The sequence below is a fragment of the Apiospora phragmitis genome, assembly GCF_038363925.1.
Source record: "Apiospora phragmitis strain CBS 135458 chromosome Unknown utg000006l:1.0-5683423.0:1.0-5690449.0, whole genome shotgun sequence".
NCBI lineage: Eukaryota > Fungi > Ascomycota > Sordariomycetes > Amphisphaeriales > Apiosporaceae > Apiospora > Apiospora phragmitis.
Genome location: NW_027117404.1, coordinates 2,420,170 through 2,440,831, shown reverse-complemented (window position 1 = coordinate 2,440,831; position 20,662 = coordinate 2,420,170). Strand labels below are relative to the sequence as shown.

The window sequence follows — 20,662 nt, the reverse complement described above, 5'->3', positions numbered from 1 at the left end:
ATGACCCATTTCTAATAGGATTGGATGCTGTCAAAGCCGCGTTCTGGGAGCTGCAAGCTGGCTGCTCTCGGCTACGTGGAAGTCGAAGCAACTCTATTCCTTTCTATGACTCTCATCCCGCAGTGCAAACGGTACAGCGAGGTCCTACAGATGCATTCGAGCTTATTAGCAGGGTTACATTGTCCGTATCTAGAGGGTACGTGTTGCGCGATGCGAGCGAAATAGCTCGCAGAAGACCAATGCCAGATGAGTTCACAATCATTTGCCTCGTGCTATCACCCTATCATCAAACGAAATTGACAGTGGTTTTTTGTTACAGGGTTGAGCACTGTTACATCATCCATCATGTGCAAAGTCGTATATATTGGTTGAAACAAACGCCCCGTTGGACCACAATCTTGTCCTGCACTGGAACCCAAATCCGCAAAATGTCATACGCAAAACCCACCCAGGCATATTTGTCCGTCTATCTATCTTCATATATAAGAGAAGGAGAGGGAGAGACAATCGCTAGGACGTCTCGGTCGTCTCGCCCGCCTCGCTCTCCCTGACGGTCCACACACCTTCCATGGACGTCTTCTTCAGCACGAGCGCCGCCAGGTTGTTGAGGGTGCCCGCTGTCAGCAGCTCGAGGACCTGCAGATGCGTCTGCAGCTCCTTGGCAATCCAGTTGCGCAGCTCAATGGCGTTGAGCGAGTCGAGCCCGAACGTCGCCACCGACGTCGTCGCCTGCTGCGCCGCCAGCACCGTCGGGTCCACCATCAGGATCGCCCCCAGCTTCTCCCGCAGCCCGCCGGCGACCACCTCGACCGCCTCGTCGACCGTGACCACGTGCGCCAGCTCCTGCGCCAACGTGCGTCGGGCCGCGACGAGGACCGAGGCGTCGCCCGCGCACTTGGCCAGCGCCGCGCGCCGCAGGTGGGTAAACTTGCCGTCCGAGGCGTAATACGGCAGGTTGAGGCCGCTGTCGGCGAAGTCCACGCCCGTAAGGCACTGCTCGTCGTGCTCGCCCAGCTGGTCCGTCACGGCGGCCTCGAACAGCGCGAGCACCTCGGCCCCCGTCATGCAGGCGCCGCCCAGGCTCTTGAGCACCTCGGCGGTGCGCGCGGCGCCGTCGCTGCCTGCGGCGAGGTAGCCCACGTCGGCGACGGCCGCCAGGGCCAGGGAAGTGGCCGGCAAGCCTTGACGGCGACGGTGCCGTGCCAGGGCGTCCAGGAACGTGTTGGCGCCGGCGTACGCGGCCTGGCCGCGGTTGCCGATGATGCCGGCTACCGACGAGAGCAGGATGAAGAAGTCGAGCGGCTGGGCGCCGAGGGCCTGGTGCAGGTTCCAGGCGCCGTCGACCTTGGAGCGGACGACGGTGTTGTAGTCTTCGTAGGTCATGTCTTCGAACAGAACATCCTGTCAGGTATCAAGGGTCAGTTTAAGAAAAGAGACACGGCATGTAGATTACAATGTCTGGAGTGAGATGCTTACCCGGAGGACCATAGCCGCGTGCACGATGCCGCGGATAGGGGGCAGAGTCTTCTGGAGATCCCCCAGGACTACCTTTACGCTTGCTTTGTCGCCAGCATCGCACGACTTCACGTGCACCGATGCGCCAAGTGGCTCACCGAAGTCCATCAGCTTCTGGATGTCGTCATTCACTTTGCCGCTGCGGGACAGAAGGACAATATGACGGGCGCCGCGCTCAATCATTTGCTTCGTTATCGACTGGCCGATACCACCTGTACCACCGACGATCACATACGTCGCGTCGGCCGTGTACATGGGGTGGTCTGAACGAGCATGCGTGGCCTGGTACCATAAATCAGTATACAATCTCGAATTGTCCATCGTCCTTCTGGGGGCTCTGCTTACCTTGACCATGTCTTCCCCGCGATGGCTAACCACCACTTTGCCCATTGTCTTGCCACTCTGCAGCTTGCGGAGCGCCGTCTCAACCTCGCCAATACCCACAGAAGTGACGGGAGTGATCTCCCGCACCTTGCCCTCCGAGAGGAGCTTCATGACGGCGTTGAGGACGCGGTCCATGGTCCGGGGCCGCTCGGACGCCACGAGCGTCAGGTCGACGGAGCTGAAGGAGCAGTTGCTGTCGAAGACGCGCATGCCCAGGTTGTTGTTGGCGACGATGTCGCGCTTGCCGATCTCGACGAAGTGGCCGAAGGGCGCGAGGCACTCCCAGCTCTCGCGCAGCAGGTCGCCGGCGAGCGAGTTGAGCACGACGTCGACGCCGCGCTCGCCCGTCGCCTCGCGGATGGCCGGGCCGAACGACGTGCTGCGGCTGCTGTAGATGCGGTGCGCGGACACGCCGTACGCGTCCCGAAGCAGCTGCTTCTTGTCTTCGCTGCCCACCGTGCAGTACACCTCGGCGCCAAGCAGGTGCGCCAGCTGCACCGCCGCCTGGCCCACGCCGCCCGTTGCCGCGTGGATCAGCACGCTCTGGCCCTTTTCGAGGCGCGCTACTTCGATCAGGCCGTAGTACGCTGTGCTGTAGACGACGGGAATCGACGCCGCCGTCTCGAACGACATGGACGCCGGGATCACGGCGGCGCTCGAGCCCAGGCACCGTGCGTACGTGCTGTATGCACCAGTCGTCATGGCGCACACGCGGTCGCCGGCCTTGAGGCCGGATACGTTCGAGCCAACCCGGCTCACGGTACCGGCGCATTCTACACCCAGGTAGGGCTGCGTGACCTGGCCCATCGCCACGACCACGTCCTTGAAGTTCATGCCCGTCGCCGCGACGCGCACCTCGATCTCGTCGGGGCCCACGGCCGTCTCTGGCTCGTCGCGCCAGTACAAAGAGTCCAGCGCGCCGAGGGTGCCTACAGCGAGCTGGAGGCGGCGGCCGTCCTGCTCAAATGGCTGCAGGTACGGCTCCGCGTTCTGGGTCGTCTCGCGGTGCAGCTGCAGGTCTAGGTCCTCCTGGCCCACGACGCGGGGCACGACGAGCTCCCCAGCGTCCTCGGCGAACTCATAGTCCACGGGGCCGTCGGCCTCGTCTGGCTGCGCCAGGGACGCGCTGGCGGCCTCGAGGATGAGCTCTGCGCGCGCGCCCGCATCGAGCGACGAGGATGGGTCGAGATCCAGAGTGGCGACCGCTTTGCTGGTCTCGGAGCGAACGGTGCGCAGGAGACCCTGGGATATGTTGAGGTCGGGCTTCTCGGCGAAGCGGTAGGCGCCCTGGGTCACCCAGAGGGTCGATGAGCTGGTCAGGAGGATCGTCTTAACCCGCTCGAAGACATTCTCGTTCATGCCGTTTAGAAGAGAAAATTCAAGCTCCGAGAGAACGATGATGGGGCGGCCATCGGTTTTCACGTCCTCGAAGCGGGTGAGCGATGGCTTCGCTCCGGTTCTAGCTTCAAGGAGTGACGCGAGGGCTTGGTTGAGCTCGTCTGCCGCCTTGCGGTCTGATACGATGGTGAATGGGACCTTAGGAAGGTTGCAACTGGTCGCCGCGGCACCATTTCCGTTGAGTTGGGAATCTTCGGCAGCATGGCCATTGCCATTCTGGACCTGGGCTGACTCGGTATGTTCATTCGTATGGCTTAGCACATCCGAGGACTCGGCCTCGTCAACTGCCACTTCCTTTCCCTTGGTTCCATTGTGGTCGCCGTTTTGATTCTTCGTGTCATCCTTGTTGTGGGCTTCCCCATTAGCGCCATTCTCGTGAACAGGAGCTTCTGCAAAGTTCAAGCCGCCATTCAGGGGCTCCCATTGAACATTGTAGCACAGCGAGCGTGCAGGTGGCGCCTTGGCGGTATCATCGAACACAGGCACCATGCGGAAACCCGCCATTCTCATGATCGGGTTGTCCAGGTTCGACGGGTGCCAGGCATCGACAAAAAAGTCCGCGGGCGCGGGCCTGGCGAGATCCGCCTTGCCCCAAGAGATGCCCGTGATGTCGTCGCTGATACTTGCCAGGGATGGAATGCTCATATCGAGCTCTTTGACCGCAGCCGGCATGAACAGAGCGGACATGAGGCCGCGCCCGGCGCCCAGGACGGGGAAAGCCAGCTGGAAGAGCATATCCAAGAAGGGCGCGGGGAGGATCGAGGGCAGCTCGTATTTGTGCGGCATCAACGACTTCGTGTTGCAGGAGCGCACGTTGCCAATGGCATATTCTTTCGAGGCCGCCAGGCCACAATCCTGCGCCATCCGGAAGACGGGTCCATAGTTTGCGCCGAAACCGTCGAGCTCGGCGTAGAGAGCATCGGTGGTGATCTGCTCGGTCGCCTTCTTCGCCGCGTCAAAACGAGCGGGGGCGCTGTTCAAATGGCCACTACTGATCTGCCCTGCTTTGCTCTCCTTCTTGGTCTGCACCAGACCGCGGCAGTGCTCGAGCCACCCGCGACCCGAGGTCCAGGAGCAGAGGCGGAACTCGTCCCAGTCGTCCGAGTACATCTTCAGGCCCTCGGCGTGGGGTCGTAGCGAGACCGACGTCTCGTAGTCGGTGCTCTCCTCCATGATCAAGGCCTTGGAGATGTGCACTTCGCGGATCCGGTAGCCGGTGATCTTGGACACCTCGATACCGCGGAGCTGGGCCAGTTGGGAGGCGGCCTCAATCGCCATGCTCAAAGTATCCCGCGAGCGGGAACGTGATCAGGGACTGCATGCGATGGTCCCGCAGCCAGGGGACGTTGTCGACGTTGAGGATGTTGACCCACGACGGCGATGTCTCATTGTAGGCGCCCTCCAGGACGCCCAGAAGGTCGTGGCGGGCGAACGGCCGAAGCCGGCGCTGCTTGCTCGAGCGGCCTTCGGCCCAGTATTTGTGTTCCGCCCAGGGGTACGGCTCGCAGTTCGTCAGCACGCTTGGAAGATGAGGACCGGACTGGCTCTCGTTGATGGCGTTGAAGTCGACGGACTGGCCCTGCGCGAAGAGGTTGCCGGCAAGTGCCATCGCGGCTCCGGTGGCGTCGGTGTTCCGGACAAGCGAGGGGAAGTACTTGGTCTTGGCGGCGGCTTCTTTGCCGCAGCTCTTGAGGATCTGCTTGATGGGGCCCTCGAGGGCCGAGTGGGGACCGATCTCCACGATCACGTCGGGTTGGGCCTCGGTGCAGAGGCTCTGCATTCCGGTGGAGAAGAGGACGGGCTTGGTCAAATTGTTGATCCAGTATTCAGCACCGAGGGAGAGGGTAGAGTCCAGTCTGCTGCCGAGCAGGGATGAATACATCTGAACTTCGCTCCGGTCGCCAGGCGCCATATCTTTGATGGCGTTCATGTAGTCATTGGCGATGACCTCCATGTGGGACGAGTGGTAGGCCACATCCGTCCTCAGCTTCCGGTTGAAGATACCTTGGCTCTCCAACTTCGCGCTGAGCTGATCGAGACTATCCTGCTGCCCCGAAACAGTAACGGAGTTGGGGGAGTTCTCACAAGCCACGCCTATGTCTTGGTAACGGTGAGCTGCGATGAGTTCCTTGACCTCGGCAGAGCTCTTGCCCACGGCCAACATACCGCCGTTGAGGTGCTGGTGGGTCGCCTTCAGCGCAGTAGCGTAATGGCCACGGTAGTAGGCACTTGTCATAGCTTCCTCGATTGTGATGGCACCCGTAGCATACGCCGCGCTGATCTCTCCAGACGAATGTCCAATGACGCACGACGGCGTGATCTTCCAGGACTTGAGGAGCTCAGTGAGACCCAGCTGTACTGCTGTGCAGGCCGACTGACTGATGTCGGGCTCGCTGATGCGACTCTGCTTTCCGTCCTTCAGCAGCTCTTCCACCAATGAGAAGCCCGCACCGATCTTTTTCAGGACCTTATCCGCTGCGTGGATGGTGTCAGCGAATACAGGATGACTCTCGAGCAGTGTGGATCCCATAGTCGCCCACTGGGCACCTTGTCCAGTATATACAAAGGCCAGCTTAGGCTCCCGAGAGGCGGGGCGTTTTGGGATGCTGGAGCTGTTCAGAGCCTTCTCCAGGTTCTCCAGCGTCGTGGCTGGCAGAGCTATACGATACTGAAGATGCGTCCGACGCTGGCCCAGGGTGTAAGCCATGTCGCGGAAGAGGCTCGATTGGAAGATCTCGGGGTGCTTCTCGATGTAGATGCCGAGCTTCTTCACTTGCTTCTTCAGTGACTCCTCACTGTTGGCGGTGATGGCGAAGAGCTTGGGGCCACCCCTGGGCAGCTTTGACGGTGATCCTGTCGATTCAGCCGAGGGAGGACGCTCCAATACGACGTGCGCATTGGCACCGCCGAATCCGAAATTGTTGATGGAGATGTACTTCTTGTTCCCTGGGCCAGGGCCGAACGTTCCCAGGTACCTTCATATGCCATTTGTCTAGAGGGATTGCTGGGTTGGCGTTTTCGAAATTCACGTTCGGGAGAAGCAGCCCTCTCTCAAGCATCATGGATGCCTTGATAATGGAGATGATGCCGCTGGCGTGCTCGAGGTGGCCAATGTTGCTCTTGACAGACCCAATATACAGGGGATTCCTCTTCGAACGACCAGCGCTGAAGACTCGTGATATGGCACCTGCCTCAATTGGATCTCCTACTTTCGTTCCTGTCCCGTGCGCCTCGATGAAAGCGGTGTCCTGTGTGTCGATGCCGGCTTTGGTATAGACTTCTTGGATGAGCCGTTGCTGGGCCTCGCCGCTGGGCGTAGTCATGCCGACAGTTCTGCCGTCCTGGTTGATCCCGGTGTTGACGATAATGGACCGGATCTTGTCATTGTCCCGCAAAGCCTGATCCAAAGGCTTCAGAATGAGGCAGCCAAACCCCTCACCGGGGGCGTACCCAGAGTCCGCTCGGCTGTCGAATGCGAAGGTCCGGCCTTTCTCGTTGTAGATGCCCATCATGGACATGGAGATCATGTCGTCCGGCTGTAGACGCAGGCAGCAGCCGGCGACGATGGCCGACTCGGACTCCCCCGAACGGATGCTTTGGACGGCCGAGTGCAGAGCGTAGAGACCAGACGAGCAGGCGGTGTCAACAGTGAAGGAAGGTCCCTGCAGGTTGAAATAGTAGGAGATGCGACCAGCCTGGACCGAGACCTGATTGCCGGTGCTGTCGAACAAGGGGAGCTGGCAGGTATCATCAAGGGTGCCTTGGCGGTAGTCTGACGGGCGCCCGGCAACGTACACGCCCATACTCCGGCCAGCGATGGTGTCCTTGGAATTCCCGCGCTCTCCAGCGCCTCGTAAGTAACCTCCAACAACTGTCGCTGCTGGGGGTCTGTCGTCCATGTCAGCATTGTGTATTCTTGCAGGGGATTTGGTTTACATACCCATAGCGGTAGCCTCCTGCTTCGTGATGTTAAAGAAGGGCGCATCAAACTTGGAAACATCCTGTTTCATGAAGTAACCGCCCTTGATGTTGAATGTCCCCGTCCTCTGCGGGTTGCGGTGGTAGAAGGCCTTGCTAGAGAACCTGTCCCGCAGGCACCTCACACCAGCCGTCCCTCGAGCGGGACAGCATTGTCCAGAGGTCGTCGGGCGAGGAGACGTCCCCGGAAAGACGGCAGGCCATGCCGACGACAGCCACAGGGGCCAGACGGGGGGCCTCGGCGCTCTGGGTATCCATGGCTTCGGGCGTGATGTGATGGGTTGTGACGAAAGAAAATCTATCAGTCTAGTCTAGAGGATGGGCAAGTTGTCATGCTTCTAAGCGAATACACGGTCAACAACTTGTGTGTGAGTCTCAAGGGGCTCGTATTGCATTATAACTAGGTGGAATACTGGCACAGAATGTGAGTAGATAGATAGGTATGCAGTCTCTCAGTAAGGTGTATGGGTGTCGAGAAGCTTACAAGAGCCACATGACATGAGACGCCGCCCCATACCAGGTCGACGGGTGGCGCGTTCTTATCAGATCATACGATCTAAACTTGATGGAAGCCGCTTGCTCCCCGAGCCGTAGCAGGCCACTCAGACGCTGGCGGTGGTGGAGATGATGGTTTAGGGGTCATGGAGCAGAGCAATCTGCTAGCAGATAGGACAGTATGCTAAGAAGAGGAGGGTTCGGATGAAGAAATGTCTGTCTCGGATTGCTGCCCTGCGGCTGCATAAACTGCCACTAGACCTGTGTGTCGAATGCCTAAGAGAAGGAGTAGACCGTATTGAGTTCGCAGGTGTCTTTGGCTGTCTTGGCGTTCCTAGTCATCCGCCATGCCTCCTGCGGGAGGTGAATAATCGGCGCCGTCAAATCCGTCAGGGTCTCCAGGGGCATGCTTTCGATCCTATCAGTAGATCCCATCAATAGCGAGGCGTAACCTTAATGGGCCGTCATCATAGATTAATCGAGATGGGCTGAAGTATCAGCGCTACAACAGGGCCAAAGTCGCCAACATGGTCTAGCCCAAAATCTGGCCACGTGAGACAGCAATAGAAGTCTGATTGGGCTCCCTCGCCGAATTCAGATTCCGCATCTGCTCCGCATCTGCATTCGATCTGCATTCTTTTGATCCGCATTACTTTTGTTGCATCAAGTTGGGGTAGTATAGTGTCCAGACAGACGGAATGAGGAGGGAAGGAAAGGAAGCTGCGTGATAGTGGTTCCCGAGCCAGAGTGGAACATACTCCTGTCGCAACGCTCACATCCATGCTCCTATCCATGTCCATGTCCATACTCATTTTTTTATGCTCAAACACACGGTTCCGGTTAAGTTGTGTCAAACCATAGGTTGATCGTTTTGTTTCTCCTAATTCACTTAGAGCCCCAATCCATTGCCGCCCAAGTAAGTGCTCGGGCCGGGGGCTTAAGATAACGGCGCCCCTTTCTCCATCGGACTACCGGGGATGCGATAAACGCGAATGCGCTATGATGAGCGCCGTTCAAAGCCAGGCGAGGCACTAGGGGTTTTACATAATAATGCCACAGCAGAACCACGTGGGATTTGCCATGGAACTAGGACGTATCTGGTTATGTGATTCTATTGACTGCTGCTATCTGACAACCCGAGTGGCTTTACAGTATTCGCCCCCGGATCCGATCATCTCCGAGCCAAACCCGGCGTGCTCAATTGTCCTCGAATTGGAAGTCCTTGTTGGTGTCCAGGAACTTGTCCAGCACGGTGATCAGTTCTTTCATCGTGCGCGGGCCGCGAGGGACCGTATGACCCTGCCCATGATCGAGCATCTCGGCACAGTCCTCATCGCATGCCGTGTACAAGGACATGGAGCTATTGAGGTAGGGGTCGTTGCACCTAATGACATGGAATGTCGGTATATCAATGAAATCGTCGGGCGAGTCCAAGAGAACGAGGCGGGCCTGGCCATCGACAACAGCCATAGGCGGCCAGCCAGCGAAGAAGACGGCACGTTCAATGCTCCGCAACGTCCCGTGCTCTTTCCGCCGCCGCTGCTCCTCGAGAACGAGGCTGGCGGCGATCATGGATCCCTCTGAGTAGCCAATGAGTCCCTGTGAGCCCATGATTAGCCTGAACCCCCCCCCCCCTTTGGATGCACAGCATGACAAAACGTACAGTGATTTCGGAGTCTTCGTCCAGAATCTTGAAGATCCTTTCCAATGCCTCCGTCAGTGACTCGGCGGGGATGAGTTGCTCTCCGGCGAGAAGAAACCATATCGAGTCCTCGGCGCGCTGCTCTTGTGGAAATTGGCGAATTCTCTTCAGGAAGTTGGCCGCCTCAAACTTGATGTGACGGTGCCAAGGGGCCGCCCTAAAGTAGTCTTGGAAGCCGTCCGGCGGCGCCGTCTCGTGAATGCCATCAATCCACATGAAGCTATACTCGGCCCTGTCCTTCACCTCGTCCAAGAATGGGCTAAGTTGGGCTTGGAAATTCTTGGAAGACACGATCAGCAAACCGCGGCACATATTCAAGGAGACACTCTACACCCCAACAACGTGATACCTACCTTGGCGCTGCCATACGCGCCATGAAGGCACAGAAACTTCATGGCTGGATGATCAAGGATAAAAGCTCGCCGATGGGATATCCTGGACAGATTGGCTCGATTTCTTCTGTGTCGAAATCTAGGCCGGTGGGAAGTTGTTTGATATTGACTGGCTGGTGAAATATCGAATCGAGAAGTCAGTGACGCATCAACGCCAGAGAGTTTACATACATGAACGATCTATGATGTTGATCGGCCCTGACGTGCCGTCACTGCAATTCCACTGAGACTGCACCATGCAAGTTCGACCTTACTGCAATTCGGGAACGAAACACGGTGATCAACGGGCCGGCCCCTCCCTCCCCAGGTTACCACAGGCAAGTTGAAGCGCTAAGGGGCATGCATGTCTTACAAATGCACCGGGATGACAGCATAATGAGGCACACCACCACTACTTGTATGGATTGCAGCGAAAGTCAGGCGGTGCGATCTGGAGAATGCAGATCCGAATACGCAGCAGGAAGTTGATGAAGGAATGTGACTATCACAGGGCAAGACCAAGACCCAGCCCCGGGATCTTTGGGTGGTTTTTGTCTCAGATCCCCCGGACGACAGGTTCGGGGGTGTGTCGAATGAGATTTTAAGTTGAGATATGCTCGATAACAGATGAGAGACACGTTACACATCATTAAACATAGTAGAAATCACCGAGCGTCGCTGAAACACTACTATACTTCCTGCATTATATTCAAGCAACGATGACTTAAAACACAAAGCCCCTTCAGTATAGAACCGGGAACTCGGGAACCCGCGCACACAGTGAGACAAGGATTGCTGCAGTCATCATCTCTGTCCCGTCTCTGCAGCACATGACAATTAGGCCTAACCCACGCCTTAGTTCCCCATTTTCTTCCAATGGGATTGTTCTTTTTGCCATTCTTTTGTCAATTGGCGTTATTCGTATTATTACTGAAATCGCCGAACCAACCGCCATAGCCTTTGTCATTTTCTCAGCTGGGTTCAATATCGGAACCACCCATCTAGTAGTAGGTCTTTGCAGTAGCAAAACGGATATGGCGGTCATAGTAGAAGTCTGTTAACATCTTCGTTCTCCCTACTATGAAGATACTGCTTCATAGTGTAGTTGAGTTAAGTTTTCTGCGCGGTAGGCGAAACCCGAGTATACTCGAACTTAAATCCAGCAATGATGAATCACTGAGACTATGCAAATGATATCGCTGCCAAGTCTGATATGGCTACATCGACTGTGTATGCTTTTGAATCATTAGCCAAAAGACAATCTGTACTGAGTGACAACCATATAGAGAAAACGTGCAAGGCCCCTTACAGTGAGATCCTTTGAGGCCCAGCTTAGATATTACCAACAGTATACTCTCCATATAGTATTTCGTCCACTTAAGCGCCATTTCTTAGATATGGGCACGTATCCATGCAAATATGTAATGGTTCGGTCTCTGGAGGCGGCAGAGGCACATTGTACTCAATGAGTATAACAATACAAGTGATATATCACTGCCTCGACACCACAAGTGCAATATTGTCTGTGTTAACCTAACTTTGGTCCAAACAGGCCACCTATTTGGCTTGATTAGCATCATAGACTCACGAAGTACAGCGATTAGACACAAACCAAGAGATATATAACACCAGTAACAGACGTACCAGGGACATTGGTCTGATCCACGCAAGTATTGTAGAGAAGTAGGCAAATCAATGACCATAGGCTCATCGGCACCAGTTCCAGTGTGTGACAACCACTCATGAAGCGCTGGTAAATCGATACACGATGTCCATCTTTTAGAGGATCTAACAGAACCAAATGGCATACATCAACCTGCATAAGGAGCATGGTCCGAAAATTACCCAACAGCAGTGAGAGTTTGTCCTCGCATTGTTCATTGATACCGAATAAAGGGGGTTGAACATTGTCATTGTAAGGGGCCCCTACCACGACGAAACAATTCGTGAACAATGGACTGTTGCCGTCTCCTCAAAACAGCTATTATGTTCTCGCGGAAACGAAGAATTTGTTTTCGAAAGAAGATAATAGTCCTTAGTTAATGCTCGCTCACAGACTGGTATACATATTGGGGCTTGATCTATGTCCTTTACCACATACAGTCCAACTCACCCACAAACGCAATCCGGCTGGATAATAACAACTTCATCAGAAGAACCTCAAGATCTACTACCATCACTCAGTCTTTCAACCACTGACAACCGCTAAGATGGACGGCTTTATTGTGGTAAAGCTCCTAGGTAACACGTCCTTCAACGGGAAGAATATCTCTACCTTGAGGACCTCGGAGATCGACGGTGCTCATGGTCTCATTCCCACCCAGCTCCCCGCCAGCACGGCAAGGGGAATACCCGAATACCCAGACCACGAGCAGTTCTATGGGCCCTGGGTCTATATCCTGTACGCCTGTGTGATTATCGTCCCACTCGTCGCATGGGGAGTAAGTGCATTTCGGAAGATGTATGTGGACTATCGACATCTTGCTCGGGTGGCTAGTGACAGAGCTCCCACGCCTCCTCCCGAGCATGAGGGCGACATCGAGCTCCAGCCCGTTGGCGGCAATGGGCCTGCCGCGCCACCTGCTGCTAACAATCCAATTCCTGCGGTCCCCCTGCAAGAATGGGAGGCAAGCACTTGGGAGCAGGTCGTGGTTATATTTTTCCTCTGTCTGTGGAAGGGTGTCCAGTTGGGGATCATGATTGCGATGATTTGGTTCCAAAGCCAGCTACTCCCATGGCTTCAAAGTGACGAGCTCCTCACGTGTATGAGGCCGCGTTGGGGTATGCACCCCCTGAACAATGCTATACTGTTCATCACTTTTGGTACATGGTGCCTGCTGGTCACGTTGGTCTCAACGGCTGTCCGGAAAGCAGCAACAGTGTTCACGATGCGCCGCAACTCAAGCTACGGCAACATCCATGAATTCGCGGATGATGCCCTCTGGTTTCGTAAGGTGAGAGGTCAGTGTATATGGATTTCCGACGTCTTGGCATTTACTTTCGCGGTGTTGAATCACCTCTTGCTCCCCCTGCGCCGACGACAAGCGACACAAGGACCTAATGATGTTCATGTTTGCGTACTTGCCGCTTAATGTCTGGTGGATGGTGGACAGGGGCTTTCGATTTGCTGGGAGGTACTACCAGATGTATTGGGGGTTCCCCAACGAGCCTAGGTAAGAGTCCAGTAGCTGGTTTGTTTTCAGTGCTTCTTCAGCCCATCTGTTTCTCTCTCGCGATTTGTTTTCAGTTTATAAGGAGTAAACAGAAGTAGGTAAAGTATTAATGAAATATGACAAAAAAGAACGCAACGGTATGATGTGAATGCAATTGCTTAAGTCCGGCTAAATCCACCTTGCGTACCTCCATTGAAATGTCGCTTGTCAAGGCTCCCTTGGGTAGAAGAACTGGGGGATATTTGTCTTGTTGCAGAGACAAAGTGGCCTGCCCACGTGGGCAGGGAATGCCAGCAACCTTCAAATGAGGAGTGGTAAGCGCCGATAAGGTTGGGAGTACAGGGAGGCGGGAGAGAAAAGCCAATTCACTGCTTGCTTTTTCCCCTCCGCTTCACGGCCAGTTTACCTGCCTACATTTCGACTGGCAAACGTACACTACATCAGAATTATACTTTCCTTATTAATTGTTCTCCCGAACACAACATAACAAAAAGAACTGGGCTTCGCTTGCCCAACATGGTAGTAGCGACATCCAAGATGTGGTCGCATGCCACTGCCACAAGTCGCCGAGCTCGAGCAGCTGCCGCCATGGTTTCGTCATGGCCGACAAAGCAAACATGTCACGCGTCCAACCCAAAGCGTGGGGTGCGCGCTTTCTCTTCAGGTAATGGAACATCCCATTTTCGGTTTTCCGTGGCTGTCGATATGACAGTGCATTGCGTTTGATTTGATTTGTGTTTGGGAGGCGGTGGGATGGTCATATTTGATCTCACCTCTGGCCCCAAGGGGGACTAATAATTAATACCTGCGCCCTGCCCCCGCGAACTTTCTTAGCTCCACCAACGCCCGCCGCGCCGCACTGAAGAAAAGACCCCTAAGCAGCCTACTAAGATCTCTTCTTCACCTTGGCTATCCGGTTTCGACATCATCGACACACACAAAATGACCACTAGCACCATGACACACACCAGCGAAGCTTGGGACGAACCCGCAAAACAACTCCCAGCTCCACGGTTTTACAAGCCAAATTCGTGGATCCCAAGGCCAACCTGACCTGTCAACTCGATGATTCACCGACCGAAAGCACATCTTGTCTACTAAGGCAGGGCGGCGATGGAAGCGATGGAACGCGGTAAAGGCAGATCTGGTCGGGTCATACCCTACCATTCCTGATCAAGGGTCCCGATCCGATGACCCCTGCATCGCCCATCTGCCGCCTGCTTTCGTACACCGTCGCAGAAGGACGAGGCGCTGTCAATGAGTCCCAACTGCCGTCCGTCCATTCGAAGGATCATCATGCAGTAGATCGCGGGGGGGCTTGTTCCTCTCCTTGTCTGTGTCACCAAGTGTGTCATTATCGCATGGGGGATAGAGAGAGAGAGAGAGGCATTTCTTCGCCTGCACCTTCCACATTGATACCGCCGACTTCTTTTCCTAGCTTGTCCCAAGGTGCCCCATTCTGTAGCCAGCCCAGTTATTATTATCCGTCGCGTCGCTCGGTGAACGAAGAAGATTTGTTAACCAACTTTTGCGCTCCAGCTTCCCCACCATCGTCACTTTTATCTATTACCCCTCCATCCCGCACTCCTTTCGGCAGGCACAACCCACGAAACTTTCACGGCAGTAACTCGACCTCCTACGCGATGACTCGGCTCAACATAAACAACATCAACCCGAACGTGATTGAGGCCAAGTACGCCGTCCGCGGCGAGCTGGCCGTCAAGTCCGAGGAGTACCGCGCCAAGATCCGCAAGGGCGAGGCCAAAGACCTTCCCTTCGACCAGGTCATCAGTGCCAACATCGGCAACCCGCAACAGCTCGACCAGAAGCCCATAACCTTCTTCCGCCAGGTGCTGAGTCTGCTCGAGAACCCTCTCCTTCTGGAAAAGAAAGAGATCCTGATCGAGCACCTGGGATACAAGTCGGATGTCATTGAGCGCGCGCAGTCATTGCTGAGCCATGTCGGCAATGTCGGTGCCTACAGCGCCAGTGCTGGTGTTCCTGCGATCAAAGAGAGCATTACCAAGTTCCTGGAGGGTAAGTCCTTGCCCAGCTCGGACAGCCGTGTAGATATGCATGCATGTGTGTAGCTTTTCCGTGACTAATGTAACCTGCCCGATCCAGAGCGAGATGGCTTTCCTGCCGATCCGTCCCACATTTACCTTTCGGGCGGTGCATCCTCTGGTGTCAACACCCTCCTGAACATCATCTGCGCCGGCCCCAAGACCGGCATCCTCGTCCCCATTCCGCAGTACCCCTTGTACACCGCCTCGCTCGCCGTGCTTAACGCGACCTGCGTCCCGTACTACCTGGACGAGCACGCCCACTGGGGCACCTCCCTCGAGACCATCAAGGAGGCCTACGAGAAGGCCAAGAAGGAGGGCACCGATGTGCGCGCCATCGTCATCATCAACCCGGGCAACCCCACGGGCGCCTCGCTGTCCGAGGAGGACGTGCGATCCGTGCTCGAGTTCGCCGACCAGGAGAAGCTCGTCGTCATCGCCGACGAGGTCTACCAGACCAACGTGTTCAAGGGCACCTTCCACTCGTTCCGCTGCGCCCTCCTGAAGCTGCAGAAGGAGAACCCCGGCAAGTACCAGGGCGTCGAGCTGGCCTCGCTGCACTCCGTCTCCAAGGGCATGGTGGGCGAGTGCGGCCACCGCGGCGGCTACTTCGAGCTCATCGGCTTCGAGCCCGAGGTCGAGGCCGAGATCTACAAGTTCGTCTCCATCACCCTGTGCGCCCCCGTCGTCGGCCAGTGCCTCGTCGAGCTCATGGTCAACCCGCCCAAGAAGGGCGACCCCTCGTACGAGCTCTACAACCAGGAGTACACGGGCATCTTCGAGGGCCTCAAGAAGCGCGCCTTCGCCCTCTACGACGCCTTCCAGCACATGGAGGGCGTCGAGTGCGGCGAGCCCCAGGGCTCCATGTACCTCTTCCCCACCATCAACCTGCCCGCCAAGGCCGTCGAGGCCGCCAAGAAGGACGGCCGCGAGCCCGACGAGTTCTATTGCATGCGCATGCTCGAGGCCACGGGCGTCTGCGTCGTGCCCGGCTCCGGCTTCGGCCAGAAGGAGGGCACCCTCCACTTCCGGACCACCTTCTTGGCGCCCGGCACCGAGTGGGTTGGCAGCATCCAGAAATTCCACAAGGAGTTCATGGACGAGTTCCGGTAAACTGCTGCCGCCCTGTGAAGGCCGCGAGGGAACTTTACTTCACTAGGATAAACTGAGGGTTGCGTTGATTTCCAGGAAAATTCACGAGGACCATGCATAACGGAGCATTTGCATACGAAGGTTGATGATCAGTGCCTGTTCGAGCATCGCGACTGTTCAAAATAGATAGACAGTCTAGGGGCACCTACAGAAGCGACTAGTTTTACGGATAGATTCGTAGATCATGCAAGGACGCACTTGAATTTACAAAGGAAATCACCACTCATGCCAAGATATCTTGCAATTCATCATGATGTATCTTTTTGAGCGTCGTCTATCTCAGTAATGGTACACATCTTTTATTAGCATATACGCCAATGCTCCTTTCTCCGTACCCGGAAAAGCAGAATCGCGAGGCAGCGTTTATGCCCTCTCACTACCACGCAGACGAACGGCCTGGCCGTACTTCTGCAGCTTGGTGATAAGCTGATCACCCTGCTTGACAACGTCCTGGTACTGCTTGTTCTTGTCGTCGGGGCGGTTGGTCTCGATGATGCCCTTGCCCGTTACGCGGTCAATGGTGCAGGAATGCGGCCGCCTGCGATGAACTTGGCGAGATCACTAGATTTACAATTAGCTTTCAATACATGCTTGACCGCCATGGATTGGCTGAAGAAAATAGGGTTTTGCATACCGGTCCAAGAAATCTACAGTGACACCGAAATCATTCGCCATGCTCTCCAGACCGACGACCCGGTAGCTTTGCAGGAGCTGCTGGTAGGCACGTAGACGCATCTCCCGAATGAACCAGTTCTTGTGCTCGTGCAGGTATCGGTCCTGGGTCAAGAACTGCTCCTCGACATGCGCCAACGCCTGGAAGAACAGCTTGTAGTGGCCGGTGTACAGGCTGTTCACGAGCTGGGCGAGAGGCGAAAAGTCGACAGCCATCTCGCTCTCGGGCTGGTCAGTGCTGGTACCCAGCGTAGTCAGGTTGACCACAGTGGTGCCCTTGGGCGCTTCCCTGGCGGATTCGGCCTTAGCGTCCGTCATTTCAGCGTCCTCGGCGCCAGGTCCGGCGGACAGAGCACCACTGAGTGCATTCAGCTTGTCGTCACCGTCGGCGCCGAGAATGGCCTTGATCTCAGGAGCATCCACGACCTTGCTCTTGAAGTCCACGCGCTTCAGAGATACCGAGCCGGCGAGGACGGAGTAGACGACCAGGTTGGAGTATGTGCACAGCTCGTACGAAGTGAAAGTGGACAGCGAGTCGAGCAGCAGAGGGGCCGCGAGGTTGTAGGATCGGACGGTCAGGAGGTGCAGGCCCTCGTAGGCCTTGAGGCGGTTTCGGCGGTCCCAGTCACCTCCGCTCTCGACCAGGGCCTTCGCCCGTGCGACGTGCTTCTTCACAAGGACCTTGTCGCCGTAGAAGAGGCCCAGGCGGATTATGGCGAGGACGATATCGATCTTGGTGCCAAGGATACCGGTCTTCTCAGAGAGATCCTCGTACGCTGTTATCGCTTTATCCTGCGTAATTGGTCAGCATCTATGGTCACACGACAACAACGTTTGAGAGGGCAGGCGAACCTTATCACCGATCTTGGCGAAGTACTCAGCTCGCTTCCCCCTCGCGGCCATGATCTCCGTGTCGCCAGCCTGTTCAACGGCGTCATCCTCCTCCTTCTGGAAGGCCTCCAGTTCCTTGTCGTTCTCGGCCTTCAGTTTGTTGTATACCTCCTCATCCCACGGTAAACTTGCACCCGTAGAAGCCTTGTTCGCCAGCATACCGGCATTGCTGGGCTTCCGGCTGACGGGCTTTTGGGGTGCGGAGGATGCACTTCCCTCGCCCGCCAGGTTCAAGATTCCTTCGGTCGGGTGTGCCAGGTATTTGTATAGCGGGGCCATCTTGTGTTCGCTGATAGCATCTTGCAGGCTCTTAATGGAGGACTGTTGGGCAGGACGGGTAGCGTATGAGTTTGTGAGGGTGAAGACATGCTGCGCCAGCGGCAGCAGAGGCCATTTGGCGTACTGCGGATCGGAGCCCATGGTGGCGGCGGTTGAAGACGAAAGTCGCTTGAGAGGGGAGGACGGAGCGGAGGTCGAAAGGATACAAGACTTCAGCCAGTATCCTGAAATCCAACAAGAAGCCCTTAATGACAGTGACAATCAAGTGGTCGAAGGGAGGGAGAGGGTAATAAAACGGAGGTTGTTGGTGATGAAAGTGAATGGTTCCCCAAAGCTGTTTGCCAGCCTCGTACAGATGATGGGTTCTAGCGGTTCGTTCGCAACAGCTGCTGCGCTGCCGGGAAGGTGCAAGGCGGCAGACAGCTCGCGTAATGCCACTGAGCAGTCGGCCAATCAAACTGCTTGACTGAGCTTTGATGGGTCGGATCTTGAGCCTCAGGTACGTACTCCCTTCCGTTGTCCGATGATCCACACCTAAAGAAACCAGACTCTGCCAGAGAGCCAGTGACCTTCCTTGTATGGGATGATTATTAGCGTCAGGGAAAGGTCAGGTAATAGTGGATGGGAGCATTCCGGGGTGCAGCTTTCCTTTCCATCCATCTTTCTCTTTCGCGACTCGCATAATTGGTACATACTTGCATACAACTAATTCGTTGGTCACATTCTCCGTATTCCTCTCGCAAGACCATTTCTGCTCAAAGATTTATTCATCATCTTGACAGATACAACCGCACAAAACCATACCACCGACCTCGTATTCCGCCAGCCTAGCGCACAATGGGCAGCGACGAGAGGTCTCCTGCTCGCGAAAACAGCAGCAGCAGCCACAACAACACACGTCGCGCACCCGCCGACGAGCGCGACAATGACGACGCGCAACCCGAACCCTTTGACGCCAGAAAACTCCAGCCCGCCAAGAAGCGCCAACGATCACGGTCGCCTTCGGACCCTGCGCCGCGGAAACAAAAGAAACCCGGGCGAGGAGCCCGCATGACACAAGCCCAAATAGACGAAATTAAGCATCGTCAAGCCGAGCGCGAGAGAGAAGCTGCCGCCGCTGCAGCCCAGACTGCGCGCGGTGCTATCAACGACGTCGTCAGACAACATTACAATGCCGTCCCCGAGCGAGGCCGCGACTGGAGAAAGAAGGACAGCAACATCAAGGGCCTACGGGTGTTCAACAATTGGGTCAAGAGCACAATCATCCAGAAGTTCTCCCCCGACGAGGATCATACACCGGGAGCGCACGAGCACGGGCGCGATCTTGCTGGCGTCGCCGGCAAAGACTTGTTAGTACTCGATATTGGCTGTGGCAAGGGAGGTGATCTCGGCAAATGGCAGCAAGCACCCCAGAATGTCGCGCTGTATGTCGGTCTTGACCCCGCAGAGGTCTCGATTGATCAAGCTCAAGATCGCTATCGCAATATGAGCAGTCGCGGTGGCGGTGGGAGAGGCGGCAGGGGCGGCCACAGGGGCGGTCGTCCACCGCGCCTCTACGATGCATTCTTTCATGTCAAAGATTGTTTTGGCAGTTCACTTGGCGATATCGATGTCATCCAGAAAGTTGGTTTTGGACCAGCACCCCAGGGCGGTTTTGACATTGTCAGCATGATGTTTTGCATGCACTATGCCTTCGAGACCGAAGAGAAAGCTCGCAGGATGCTGGAGAACGTATCAAATTCTCTGAAGAAAGGCGGCCGCTTCTTGGGCTGCATTCCCAACTCCGATATTATCGGAGAGCGAGTCACTGAATTCAGTGAACGCATGGCCGCAAAGAAAGCCAGCGCGGCAACGGGAGAGCCACCGTCTTCTGACGACAAAGAAGAGGGTGAGGCAGAGGAGACTGCAGAATGGGGCAATGAGATGTACCGGGTGCGATTTCCGGGCAAGACGCCAGCTGATGGTGTCTTCCGGCCTCCCTTTGGCTGGAAGTACAGCTTCTTCCTGAGCGAAGCTGTCGAAGAAGTACCTGAATATGTGGTCCCCTGGCCCGCGTTCCGCGCACTGGCGGAAGACTACAACCTCGAGTTGCAATACCACCAGAGCTTCAAGGAGATTTGGGAGACGGAAAAGGATGATCGCATACTGGGGCCTCTGAGTGAGCGCATGGGAGTCCGCGAAAGAGGAGGCGGTGCGTTGTTAGTCACCCCTGAGGAAATGGAGGTGGCCAACTTCTATCTGGCGTTTTGTTTCTACAAGGTCTAGTAGGCTCTCTCGTCTTAGACCAACGAGCCCGTGGATTACTGGTCCACCAATAGCAATGCGCAATCGATTCCTTTCACAGCCCAACCAAACACCACCTGGTGTTATAACGCGGGCAGCGATTGCATTCCTATTCAAGCGAATTTTAATACCAGCTGGCGTCGCTGAGCATTTACTTACTTTCTGGTAGGACGTACTGAAACGTGTGACTTAGCAAGTACTGCCTACGAGAGCGCAAACCCACAACCCCATCCCTTTGCGATCTCGTCTGCACTTTTGCACCTTGATTAGGAATGATAATCAAGGCTGCTGAGCCTCGACTCTAAA

General features: G+C 55.9%; 6 protein-coding genes across 6 annotated transcripts; 3 read left to right on the top strand and 3 right to left on the bottom strand.

Moving 5' to 3' along the window:
• Positions 1-510: 510 nt before the first annotated feature.
• Positions 511-7,533, bottom strand: PG994_006007 (polyketide synthase; the record flags this gene model as incomplete). The annotated part of the gene is made up of 5 exons (XM_066857416.1): positions 511-1,401; positions 1,477-1,797; positions 1,861-4,576; positions 4,614-6,243; positions 7,401-7,533. The coding sequence occupies 5 exons, from the start codon at positions 7,531-7,533 to the stop codon at positions 511-513; spliced, it is 5,691 nt and encodes a 1,896-aa protein (XP_066716685.1).
• Positions 7,534-8,967: 1,434 nt separating this feature from the next.
• Positions 8,968-9,867, bottom strand: PG994_006006 (uncharacterized protein; the record flags this gene model as incomplete). Its single annotated transcript, XM_066857415.1, has 3 exons — positions 8,968-9,369; positions 9,434-9,751; positions 9,826-9,867. The coding sequence occupies 3 exons, from the start codon at positions 9,865-9,867 to the stop codon at positions 8,968-8,970; spliced, it is 762 nt and encodes a 253-aa protein (XP_066716684.1).
• A 2,186-nt stretch (positions 9,868-12,053) lies between these two features.
• Positions 12,054-12,935, top strand: PG994_006005 (uncharacterized protein; the record flags this gene model as incomplete). Its single annotated transcript, XM_066857414.1, has 1 exon — positions 12,054-12,935. One exon carries the CDS (start codon positions 12,054-12,056, stop codon positions 12,933-12,935), a length of 882 nt encoding a protein of 293 aa, XP_066716683.1.
• A 1,724-nt stretch (positions 12,936-14,659) lies between these two features.
• On the top strand, positions 14,660-16,192 carry PG994_006004 (uncharacterized protein; the record flags this gene model as incomplete). Its single annotated transcript, XM_066857413.1, has 2 exons — positions 14,660-15,053; positions 15,141-16,192. The coding sequence occupies 2 exons, from the start codon at positions 14,660-14,662 to the stop codon at positions 16,190-16,192; spliced, it is 1,446 nt and encodes a 481-aa protein (XP_066716682.1).
• Positions 16,193-16,594: 402 nt separating this feature from the next.
• On the bottom strand, positions 16,595-18,214 carry PG994_006003 (26S proteasome subunit RPN7-domain-containing protein; the record flags this gene model as incomplete). Its single annotated transcript, XM_066857412.1, has 3 exons — positions 16,595-16,769; positions 16,866-17,695; positions 17,756-18,214. 3 exons carry the CDS (start codon positions 18,212-18,214, stop codon positions 16,595-16,597), a joined length of 1,464 nt encoding a protein of 487 aa, XP_066716681.1.
• A 696-nt stretch (positions 18,215-18,910) lies between these two features.
• On the top strand, positions 18,911-20,338 carry PG994_006002 (uncharacterized protein; the record flags this gene model as incomplete). The annotated part of the gene is made up of 1 exon (XM_066857411.1): positions 18,911-20,338. One exon carries the CDS (start codon positions 18,911-18,913, stop codon positions 20,336-20,338), a length of 1,428 nt encoding a protein of 475 aa, XP_066716680.1.
• Between the last annotated feature and the right edge of the window lie 324 nt (positions 20,339-20,662).